The sequence below is a fragment of the Juglans regia genome, chromosome 6, assembly GCF_001411555.2.
Source record: "Juglans regia cultivar Chandler chromosome 6, Walnut 2.0, whole genome shotgun sequence".
NCBI lineage: Eukaryota > Viridiplantae > Streptophyta > Magnoliopsida > Fagales > Juglandaceae > Juglans > Juglans regia.
This window is the reverse complement of record NC_049906.1, coordinates 13,336,797-13,349,193: the sequence shown is the minus strand read 5'-3', so window position 1 is coordinate 13,349,193 and position 12,397 is coordinate 13,336,797. Positions and strand designations below refer to the sequence as shown.

The following is a 12,397-nucleotide window of genomic DNA, read 5'->3' as shown; positions in this document are numbered from 1 at the left end:
AGAGAGCATGCTTAAAAGTAAAAATAGAAACAAAATATATTTTAAAAAAATAAGCACCAAAAAAAAAAAGAAAAAAAAAAGAGTTTGCTCTATACAATGTTTTTCAATATAAACTGCACGCTTGAAAGCAGCTTGTTTATTTTCCAAATTAAAGTCTGATCTGTATCCAAATATAAATAATTTCCTTAAACCCAAATTTTATCTAAAGATAATTTAAAGTTGAATCATTATTAACTCTCAAGATAATTTAAAGTTAAGGGCATGAACTTATAGTTCTAAAGTGACAGCTCCATATACTATAGGATACAAAAGTAACTCAGGATCTCTGGAGCTAATACGAGATTGATGGCACAAAAAAGCACTATGAAAAAAGTTAATTTTGCAGTAGATTATGGTCTTCTAAAGCCACATTCCTTGCAAAACTCTGTCTCACTCTAACACAGTTCTAACCAATCAGTGAAAGCAGGTCAGCTTTGTAGCTCGTGTACAAGGACAATGTACACATGCAAGAACATAAATTTCAGTCCCGAAAATTTACAATGACCTCAGCGTTTGATGAAAAACCAAAATACCCAAACTTCCCCAACCCATCAAATTACTAATCCCTAATTTCTAACAATGTGCAAAATGGAAGAGGAATAAGTGAAAAGGATAGACTTATCGTGAGTGGAGGAACACGAGATGGGCAACATCGAGCTTAGGAATAATGGACTACGCTCGAGTGGTTTTAAGATGCAACAGGCAGTACTGCACTACGCGGGGGTGGGGGTGGGGGTGGAGGAAGACGAATAACAGTGGAACTTGGTCGTCGTGCTTGATGAAGATGAATGAAGGTGAAGCGTTGTGCTTGAGGACGACGAATGTCGGTTTTGTGGATCGATTTCAATGGTGAAAGATGGAATGGATGAATCGAAGTAGGTCTGCGAGGGGGAAGGAATCGAAGGGGTTAGTGGAAAGGGGGAACGAATCTAAGGGGTTAGAGGTCTGGAGGGAAAGGGGCTTTCAGAGAAGGAAAGGGAGGGAAGAAATCGAAGAAAACCACAAACCAGGAGGGAAAGGAGGAACAAAGGAGGGATTACGGTTTTTTCAAAACAATGCCATTTTCGTTTTGCCACGTGGGCGCCGATGCTGCGGCCGGGACGCAATACGGTTGTGTATAAAGTTTTTGTTTTAAAATAAGTATATCTATTGAGTAATATTAGATATACATTCTCATTTTGAAAAAAATAGAGTCTACCGTTAAAAAATGAGAATGATATCACACTTTAAAATTTGTTGCCTTAATTGAATGATTCATTTAAGAAAAAGATCAACACATCATATAATCCCACGTCTGTTAAATTTTTGAATACTATAGGCCGAGTATACTTATTAGTATTGTATCAAATCTCTCTCTTCAAATAGACCATCCAATAAAGAAGGAAATTGAATATTTGTATTGATCTCGAGACTTCGAGCGATCAAGACCAAACACATCTTACGCAAGTTGCTATACATGGTTCACACATGATCTTAAAAAAACAAACTTATAAATTGACGTGATTTGATATTTTACGTTATGTAATATTTTTTTGTTATAAAGTAGATTTACCAAAGCAACGCCAAACTTATTTTTGTAAGATTTAAATGTGGCCGTAGCACTTCTTGGTTGTTAATAACCATTTCCATCCCAAACAACCGATAGATTCCATTCATTCATGTCATATAGATAGAGAAGCTCTACATTAGTATACCTTTCATTAAAGTATTGTCAATTCCCAACTTACGTTTCCTTACAATGCAAGAAATCTCACCTACAGCTTTAGTACTAAAATCACAACTAACATAATTAATTATTGAGACGATTTACGTCGGATGTGATTGTACTGACTCCTAAGCAATACATTTACAGAATTACATGGAAGCAAATCATCAAAGAAAACAAGGATGGAAAAAGAGGGAAAGTGAAAAAGGATCTTTGGTAAGCTCCCCACATTTTATCAGAATGTAAAACTTTTCATGGCTGTCCAAAGACATGGTTCAGCGAAAATGCTACAAAACCAATTGCAGGGTGCAAATATCCTTCACATGGGAATGATGTCAAATTCATGGGGCATGAAATCTTCACTTGGTCTATAGTATTTGTCTGGGGAGTACAGGCTTAAGTTGGACACTTGACTAGTGTAGAGGCAGGCAAATCTCTCAACCTGTCATGCAAAAAACAAAAGAGAACCAAGATTTGTATATCACATGAGCCTTATGCTATGGCCTTGCAATTATAAGAAAGGTTTTGCAAAATAGTTGTCTAAACACTCGATCAAAGGTGGCGTAAACTTACCTGATGTGCAAAGCGTGAGTTCTGATAACCAGTCTTCATAAGCTGTCCCCAAACTTTATGAAACTGTAATTATTGGTAAGAATAAATTGTCATCTTTGATATAAAAATATAATCTAAACTCTACAACATAAAACAGATTACATAAAGTAGTTCAAAATACATTATACAATAAAAGCTTGCTACCTTTTGGTGACATTCCCGTTGAGCCAGTTGATGAGTTAATCTGACGGGCTCCCTCCAAGACTATCAAATGAAGAACCGAACCGAAAAACAATAAATTTCACACAATAGCATTCAAAAGCTGGCTAAGACACTATAGCATTATAGATAAGCCAAACCTCCAACTCATCGAGTGCAGAAGATAATTTCTGTTTCTCATTAACATTGACATCTTCAAACCTGAAAAAAGGAAATCCATTAAATAGAACTGCTAAAAAAATTGGTGGACAAAATATGCTGTCCAGATAGATAGTTACTTGAGAGACCACTTCAAACGATGTATTTTGTCTTCAATGTGGTCACGCTGATTTCGCATTAGTCGTAGTTCCTGCATATAACTAATGTCAAGTACAACATATTTCCTACAATACTAAAGAGCAAGGTGGTTTTTAAGACAAGCTTTTGTTCCCAACCCCAGTAAGAACTATTTTTTAAGCATACTTAATTGGCCATCTCACTTTAATTTTTTTATTAAGAATTAAACTTCTATAAAAGCACTGGCATAAAAATTAAATCCATAAACACCTTGCGGGTATCCCTTAATTCCCAAAGAAGTTCAACCTCTCTCTCAAGTTCTGGAACAACAAGCATTGTTCTCCAACCTGCTCACAAGAAAAATACCAACAGCCAAACCATTATACATAATATTCTCAAAGATTTGTCGTTTCAGAAACTTCATATATACACCATAGATACCTTGATATAGTATCATGGAAACCTCATTTAATATCCATCCAGGACATGGTGCAAGATATGAATTGAAAATACAAGAGAGGGAAATCAAATAACAAATGGGAAGAAATATAAGAACAAATCGTACCGAGAACCTTTTTGCTGCGTAAAATATCTCCATAGATATGATCACCAACATAGAGAACCTGCAAAAAGTAAAATATATTTGAATTAAGTAGCTAAACATACAATAATCAAATAACGTACAAGTGTAGCATGTAAGTGCAACAAAGTTTCCTCTCGCCGCCTATGTTCGACAGGATAGTTCACCTGTGAACTTGACTCAATCGAGAGCAGTTTATGCAGATGACCAACACTGCCACCCTGAAACATATCAGCTATCATCAACCTTTATTCAAATTTTCAAAGCAAAGAAAAAAGCAAAAAATCAATCTGGTTTAAGTTCATGTTATTATAACATAAACAGCTTTTACACAGAATAGTATCATGCAAAATATCTCAATCAAAGTACCTGGAAAACTCTGCACATCTTATTCTGCCCCTTCAATGATAATCTTGGTGAAGTACTACCCACCTTGTAAATAAATCATAAAGTGAATTAGTAAAGGAAAAACGCACACCATATAGTGGTAGGATATGCAAGACAAGAACTAACAACAATATATATTGACCTGAGGCATAGGAGAGCCATTATCAGTATTAAGTAGCATCCCAGACTCAGGTTCAACTTCAAATAGATTTGCTCGATTGTCCTCATGGAAGAAGCCTGGTTTTGCACTATATGGACAATTGCCTCTCTCAGGTTAGGCGTGAAAGTACAAAGCAAATAAACAAAGCTTATTGGCATTTTAAATATAAATAAATTGAGCTTTTTTAATCATAAACACATTTTGATCTTAACGTAAAATCTTAATAAATCGAATCCAAACTCCATCAAATCTCTGAAAAGGAACAACTTCTATTCTAAACGAATTTGTTTAAATCCAGTTAAATATTCCAGCGCTAGTTTTTAGGTGTAGTTGGTGGGTTTCACTACAAGTAAAAAACGTGAAGTAACTTCACTACACAATGTTTTCTTTCACTTAAAACTTAAATTAATAACCGTCAATTCTACTCCAACTAAATGACAACTTTCAAGAATGCAGAGAAATACATTTGAACGGAGAGATCTTTTGGCCTCTCCAAAAAAAAGGGGAAAACAGTGAAGAAAACTAAAGCAAGTTTATGATGAACCACTGATTGTCACATAAATTGTTAAAAATAGTTATATTATAATCTAAAGAGAATGCGGAGATTACAGGCTATATACCTGCCAGTAATTACAACATCGAAGTATTGAAGCCAGTCAAAATTGCATTTGTTACTACCATTCATTGTGCGGGATTCACAGAGGAAATTCATCACAATGTTCGTGTAGTCCCATAAACTGCAAGAGATATAATCAATATTCTTCATCTTGTCACTTCTTACAAAAAAGAAAAAAGAAACTTTCATACTTCATGTAAATTTAATATCTTATTCATAAGAAAGGAAAGGATAGAACCTACAAATAGTTTGCAATGTAGAAGTAAATTCTATAACTATTTTAACGTAGGTATAGCCCTATAAGTTTTTTTCCTATCATTTCTATGTTTTAGGGATTTTTAGCTTCGTCAACTTCAAGCATAACTCAATAAAACACGTGTCAACAGTGATATAGTTCTAGATTGATATTTGAAGACAGGATTAAGAGAAGCAATAATACCTGTTCGTCACCAAGAATGTAGAACGACCAGAATCTCTGAGCATTTTGAGCATGGGCACGATTGAAGTATCTTCGTTGATATAGCTAGTAGGGAATAAACGAAAAAATGAGTGAAATTTAAGCTTCCAATTACTTAACAATTGAAAATAAAAACATCAGAACACCCTTCACTATGATATTAAATACAGTTTCCTTACTGTTTAGGATCTTTTGCAACCATTTGCTTTAAGGTTCCATCACGGTGGCACAAATCAACTGCAGCTCGCACATCTTTGTACATACGAGAGTAACTGGGAAAAAAAATTACAGAACAATGAGATAGTAGCATTCTATGGAGTGCCAGCTCAAATTAGTGATCGCATAGAGTTAGTTGTAAAAGAAAAAGGGCTCTTAAAGAAGCCATAAGAGGAGAAGAAGAAGAAGAAGAAGAAGAAAGGAATATTCTTACTCAACACCCTCTGGAACCTTTCCAGGATTATTATCCCGAAAGTCAACCAGTTGAGCAAACAAGTAGGCTTCAGCTAGTGAGAAAAGGGTATCAATGAGGGCATAGTCAGGTTCATCAAAAGAATCCCGTATCAAAGTATTCCCGTAGGTCCCCACTTTTTCTTCCTTTGACAACTCCTTGAAACCATGGTAGGCAACTTTAACATACTTATGGCGATCCATCTGTATAAAGCACAAAATAATTAATCAAACACTTTATCCATGAGATTGAAGCAAGAAAGAGCAAAACAGCAACCTAAGCCAAAGGCAAGGATTAACCTTCAAGATGTTGCCTCTCTTTTTATCAAGCACCAGACCTCTCACCATGTACTTCCAATCAAACGACCAATCCAGCAACTACATAGGATCATTTTATTCGATAAACCAACACGTTGGAATTTTAAGAATAAAAACTACATATAACGCAATAAATAAAGTAAACTGAAATCAGCGCTATAAGAGTATAATACTAATAGAAATAACACATCAAACTTAAGAATGACATGCTAGATCAACTGAAACACATTACCTAGGTTATTTTGCATAATTTATTATGCAATGCTGTAATCTTCCTAGAACAGTAAGCATACATGAGAAAATAGACAAACCTCACACGGGTATCCCAAATCATGCACCAATTTTTTAATTGTGCCTTCATAAGCAAGGGATTCAAAAGTCTCAGGCTTGTATTGTGCCAAAGTGTAATCCATATCAAACCCAACAGCAACAATATTCTTCATATTTAATGATCTGTTGCAAAAGATATGCTTTCCTATATCAATCTTACGTCCTCCTTCAGGCGATGACCATATACATGGCTTATGACCACCATCACCGATAGCCACATGAAAATTTGATGATTTTTCGCCTACAATAGTCCCGCGGCTCTCGTCCATTGGATAACTTGCATGCAATTGACTTGCTCCTGATAGTTTTTAGCGGGTGGAGGAGAGGAGGAAAAAAGAAAGGTTAGCTTTTGATAGTGATTGAGAATGATAGTACTAAATTAGAACAAGTCCAGGCTGCACAATGCATCTATACATATTAATTATTATCATGTATATTGTCTTCGCACATAAAATTACGAGTTCTTGCATAAAAAAACCCAGAATATGTTTTCAGCAGAATATGTTTGCCCAGAAGGACATGTATAGTCAAATGTCTCACGTTCACACAACTTCAAATTTGGTGTCAATTTCATTCTATATGATTTCTCACTTGAGATTTTATTGGGTGATTTTTAATTGAATCAAATGCCCACTCTAAAACAACCCATACAAAAACAAACAACTTATTTCTGGTTATTTATTCATAGGGCGTGTTTTATATTATACCAACATATACAAACAGAAACAATCACATTTGTGGAAACATGCTCGATAATCCATCATACAACAAAACTAATTAATTTCGTTTACACTTTCCCTTGAAGCAAGCGGGCAGGCCAGCCGGATGTAATCCAAAGCTCAAAATCCTCATTCCCGCAGCTTCTCATCCAACCCGTTCGGCCAAATTCACAGACTTTGCTATCTTATATGAAAATTTTAAACAAGACAAAAACAACATTTTCTCTCCGAAATAAAACCTTACGATCTTACCTGTGTTTCGAATCAAAAAAGCACAAAGTGCACCACGCTAAGTTCCAACTCTAGGAATCCTCCAAGCTACGCTCCAAGAAACACCTAAAAATCCAATTCCTCAATTAAAGACCAAACAATCTTTTCGCTCTCAAAACAATCTCCCAACTAACAAAAAAACTGGTTCCAATCTTTACAATCCACAACCTCCTATTCTAGACCATCCCTTCTCGTTACTCCAAAACTTTCACCAAAGTTCGACGAACATCAATTTCACCAAAGAAACACTAAGTTTACCAACAATAGAAAATACACTGAAAGACATTGATAGAACCGTAAACGAATAATAACTTTCAGCCTCACCTAACCAGAATGAACCCATAATTTTCAACTAAACAAAATCAAATACTTTTCAAAGCAGGACAGTTATGAAGCAAAATGGAGCAAGACCCAAGTAAGGAAACGAACCTGAGTTGCGAAATCCTCTTCGTTTTCCTGAGCGAAGAGGAATCCAGGAAGAGAGCGGAGGAGTAGAAGAGAATTCAGGGGAGAAGAGCGATAGACAAAAGGAAACGGGCTTCTTTGGGATTCGCATGGTGGAATTAAATAGGCATTTTGGAAGTGGTGGAGAGAAAGGAGAGGAATCGGGTTCCCGAAGCGATGCTACTGCGTTTGGGGTGTGAATAATACAACTTGGCCATGAACAACATTTGCAAGAAGAAGTTGCAGGGTCGAAGAACATATCACGTATGTATGCAACGTGTGTAGTTACGAGAGCGAATCCAACAGCGGGAGAACATGTCTTGGATTAGTATTATTCCCCGGCTGGAATTGGATAATCCATGTTGTGGTGGAGGAATCTATTTCCCAGGGGATAATAAAGTGCCCTTAATTATTCGACTCCTCACTCTCAGCGGGAAATCGTTTGGAAAAGAAACGGCAAAATATTATTTATGGTTTAGTTTGGGTTTGGATTAGGTTGCTTTGCCACGTCGGATTGTGTGTGCGCCGCTGTCGTCCATAAGTTGCGCCACAGGTGGAGGAATGTTGCGTGCGGTTTAAATTTGTAATTTGCGTCATTTTCTCTTCCATTTTGGTTTACCTACGTTTCGCGTTGAACTAAAGCCTAGTTTGTTTTGGGAAAATATTTTATTTTATTTTATTTTATTTCATTTAATTATTATAATTTTTTTAATTTTTAATATAAAATAAAATAAACAATTCAACTTTTTTAAATTTCAAAACAAAAATAATATTAAAAAATATATTCTAACAATATTTTATTCAACTTGTTAACTTTAATCTCATCTCATCTCATCTCCGAAAACAAACAAGTCTTAAGTTAAAATGAATTGATTTTCTTATAAATAATAATAAATTGAAATGTTGAAATAAATTTTTTGAAATCCATCTAAAATGAGTTTAAATATATTTAAATATTAAGATGAATTTAAATATATTTATGAGAAGTTAAAAAAGATTATGGATCTCGCTTATAAAGAAGTGTTGAGTTGAAAAAGATTGTGGATCCTATGTGTCAATAAATTTTAAGTTGAAATAAGTTTAGTGAGTTGAAAGTTGATATTTGAATATTAAATTTAGTTTAAAATTATACTAAACTGAATTGATCTCATATCAATCTAAATTTCAAACGGGACTTGAGTTATTATATTTGAGTATCATTCACATCACTACTTAAACAGTAAGAATTAAATTATAAATTTTAAAATTTTTCTTTTAAATCAATTCATATTTGTTATCTACACCGACTTATAAATAAAATTTTTCTTTAATTTAAGTTCAATTTTATGAAAAATAATATGAATAAAATATTTTATAACTGATTGATATAATATAATGATATAATATTATTAACATATTAACAAATTCTTTTTTTTTATTTAAGAAAACATTAAGTTTTCTTTTTAATTTTAAATTTCTTTATGTGATTGGTTTTTTTTGTTATATTTTTTATTTGAAATTTTAGTTTGGTAAATTTAAGAGCATTTAAGTCAAACCAAATCTAAACTCTTATAACTTCTTTAAATAAGTGACAACAAATTATGTAGTTAGACAATTTCATGTCATTTGAAATGTTTATCTCTAAGTAAAAGTACACTTCCAACCAGGAGTTTCCGGGGATCTACTTCCACCCTCCAAGAAAAATTATATTTTCAAAATTATTAAACGGCACTTAACACTTTATGACTATATATAGTATTACTCAAAATCTAAAAGTCCTTAAAGAGAAAAAGAATTTCCAACCGGTGGCCAGTTAGAAGCAAATGACCTAAAACAGAGGTTAAGATCCAAATGGGATGGCGGCACGTGGTGGACATGCGCACCGAATAGAGCGTGTGGAGACTACGTGCTAGACAAAGGGGGTAGGTTGGTCATGGTGGATTGATGAAGAAGGGGCGGCACACCAATGGCAAGGTCGTATAATGATTTGGTGAGTAAAAGTTCTAAATCTAGCATTTAATAGCTTAAAATTGAGATTTTAAAGAATTAGAGAAAAAACAATTAAAACTAAGAAGTAGGGGTGTAACCGGTCCGGTTCAGTCTGGTTTTAGACAAAATATAGGATCGAACCAGTATGTACCGATTTTTTATTTTTCAAAACCGATTACGCACCGGTTACCCTCCTAAACTGGTACTTCCGGTTTTACCCGTTCCCGGTCCTGTCCGGTCCGGTTTTCCGGCTTTTTTAAAATGTAAGTTTCACAATTTGTCATTAAAAATCTATTTATAAAAAAAAAAAAAAACTAATTTAAAAAGAAATTGTTTTATACTTTTATAAATATCTTAGACTATATAATAGTATTAATATTAGACTATTGGTATAGTTATAAGTTATATATTAGTATTAGTTATAAACTATATATTTAATATTAGTATTAGTTATAAACTTTTAGTAAAAAATTGTAGTATTAATTATAAGTATAACTATAGTCATTAGTCTATATTAGACTATTAGTATTAGTTATAAACTTTTAGTGATTAAGTATTAACATTTTATGTAATAATTTATAAATTAGAATAAGAAATTATTTCATATATGAATATATATAATTATATATAAAAATTTCACATAAAAATTTATAATTATACATAATATATAAAACTTATATATATTAATATATATATATATATATATAATATTTTGTATAAAACTTATATATACAATAATACAAATATTATTTTATATATATATTTTTTATCAGCCGGTCCAGTTCGGTCCGGTCTGAAAAATCCTAAAACTGGAACCGACCGGTTTTCACATTCTAAGAACCGGTCTCGGAGTGGACCGGTTCAAAACCGGTAAAACAGGTCTGGTCCGAACCGGTTTTCCGATTTGAATTTACACCCCTACTAAAAAGAAAAACAAGAAAGAAGACAAAAGAACGAAGGAAAGGAGAGAATCATTAGAAGGAGATAAAAGGTGAAGGGTAACAGGGGTTATAAGGGTTTGAAGGGAATGGCGGGAGAGAGTGTAACGGGGGTCTAACCGCTCACATCGATCCCATGCATTTACCATACGAATGAACTACACGTGCCGAAAGTAATTAGGTATGTTTCAAAACAAAGAAAGAAAAAGACTTTTGGGATTGATTTTGACTGAAAGTGGTTTATAAAAATGCACATGTGAACCATGTGCTTGATACATTCAATAATATCCTAATTTTGTATGAATGCAATTGCTTTTATAAAAGGAAGTGTTGGATGGTGGAATATCATGTATTGGAATCAATGATTGTAACGTTGTTTGTGTATCTTTCCAGACATAATAGATGTCGAATAAAGAACTTGATAGCATATAAAAGCATGTGCACTTGAGAAAAATGGATAGAAGTAGATTAGAATAAAAAATAGTAAAATTTTATTTATTATCATTTACTCGATATTTCTTGACGTGGCATCAAATGATTAGTATAATAGTAAAACATAATAAATAGTGTATAATCTTCTTCTTCTTTTTCTTTTTTTTTTTTATGAAATCAACATCATAACATTTCATTCATAAAATAGGATCCATACAAAGTTTGTCCTTAATTACATCATTATGAATACAATCTAGTCCTTTCTCCATCCATATCTTCTCTGCATCATCAAGCAATGCATATTTTGCCAATTTGTGAGCAACCAGGTTAGCTTCTCTATATACAAATTGGACTTTCCATGATGTATTGCAGCAAAGAATCCTTCTGATATCTTCATAGACCAATCCATTCCAAGCCCAGCTATCGTCTGTTGTAGTTACAGCTTTAACTACAGCCTATACATCACCTTCATAAAGTACATTTCTAAAACCCAACTTAGCACACACCTCCATAGCTCTTCAAGCGCCATAGCCTCTGTTGTAACAATCTCTAAAACATGCTCCATAACTCCAATCCCTAGCCTTGCACAAAGACACATTTGAATTTCCCCTTTGAAATCCCTAGCCATAACTCCAATCCTAATTCTTTTAGATTGTGAATCCATAGCTGCATTCCAGTTAACCTTGATTACATGCTCCTCTGGTCTACACCAACTGCTAATACTTCTGTTAGTTCTTTGTACCATCTAGTCTCCTGAGATGTTAACTTGTGCATTCTTAAAGTCTTCTAGTCCTTGTTGAGCAACAGAGAACACTTGCTAAGGTGATTCAAATTTATTCTCAAAGAGAAACACATGCCTTCTATACCAAATTATCTTCATAACAGCAACCATCAGATCCAATTGGTCATCTTGCAAGCTAATTAGCAGTTTCTTCCATAACTATAGGAAGTCACTGAAATGCCTAGACCACTTATGCACAGGACTTTGATTTACAAACCACACATCAACAGTTGCTAGGTGATTCCATAGCACATGACAAATTGTCTCTTCCTCCAACTCACATATGGGGCATAATTGTGAAGTGAAAATCTGTTTCTTCATCAAATTCCATCTAGTAGGAAGGATCTCATGACAGACTTTCCACATGAACATTTTAGCACTACCCGGGACATGTAAGCTCCACACTTTATTCCAACAGTTCTCTCCATCTAGTGGATCTGAAGTTTCACCTCTACATGATCTCTTTGTTGAGTGAGCTAAATGATATACACTCTTAACTAAAACCCCAAACCATCTTATCCTCCACTCCCATTTTACTAATAGGAATGCTAAATATGGCTTCTGCTTCCCTTTGTGTGAACACCTCTTTAATGACATACCTGTTCCAGCAGCTCTTATCCTCTTGTATTATCTTCTACTCTTGCCTCACTACCTAACCTCTTAACAAGTGATTGGATTTTGTAAGTAGATAGGATTGGTATCCATCTATCTTTCCACATCTTGATCTTCTTTCCATCACCTACCCTCCAAAAAAACCCT

General features: G+C 34.0%; 1 protein-coding gene across 2 annotated transcripts; it reads right to left on the bottom strand.

Moving 5' to 3' along the window:
- Positions 1-1,683: 1,683 nt before the first annotated feature.
- On the bottom strand, positions 1,684-7,961 carry LOC108982271 (5'-nucleotidase domain-containing protein 4-like). 2 transcript variants are annotated; one of them, XM_018953593.2, is made up of 18 exons: positions 7,505-7,620; positions 7,058-7,141; positions 6,068-6,384; positions 5,739-5,816; positions 5,422-5,642; positions 5,171-5,263; positions 4,974-5,057; positions 4,539-4,655; positions 3,901-4,006; positions 3,741-3,803; positions 3,539-3,592; positions 3,357-3,414; positions 3,062-3,138; positions 2,794-2,864; positions 2,656-2,716; positions 2,501-2,560; positions 2,318-2,380; positions 1,684-2,186 (listed from the first exon to the last, which is right to left on the bottom strand). In XM_018953593.2, the coding sequence occupies exons 3-18, from the start codon at positions 6,353-6,355 to the stop codon at positions 2,064-2,066; spliced, it is 1,617 nt and encodes a 538-aa protein (XP_018809138.1). In that variant the 5' UTR covers positions 6,356-6,384; positions 7,058-7,141; positions 7,505-7,620; the 3' UTR covers positions 1,684-2,063. The 2 variants fall into 2 exon arrangements, with proteins under 2 accessions (XP_018809138.1, XP_018809137.1); XM_018953592.2 differs by lacking the exon at positions 7,058-7,141 and having other exon boundaries at positions 7,505-7,961.
- Positions 7,962-12,397: the final 4,436 nt, after the last annotated feature.

Excerpts from the sequence above, each read along its gene's own strand:
- LOC108982271 (XM_018953592.2), bottom strand. The coding sequence starts at position 7,778 with ATGTTCTTCGACCCTGCAACTTCTTCTTGCAAATGTTGTTCATGGCCA. Across the intron at positions 5,643-5,738 it reads AGAGAGGCAACATCTTGAAG|ATGGATCGCCATAAGTATGT; the intron begins GTTAATCCTTGC and ends TGCTTTATACAG. Across the intron at positions 5,058-5,170 it reads GTTGCAAAAGATCCTAAACA|CTATATCAACGAAGATACTT; the intron begins GTAAGGAAACTG and ends ATTCCCTACTAG.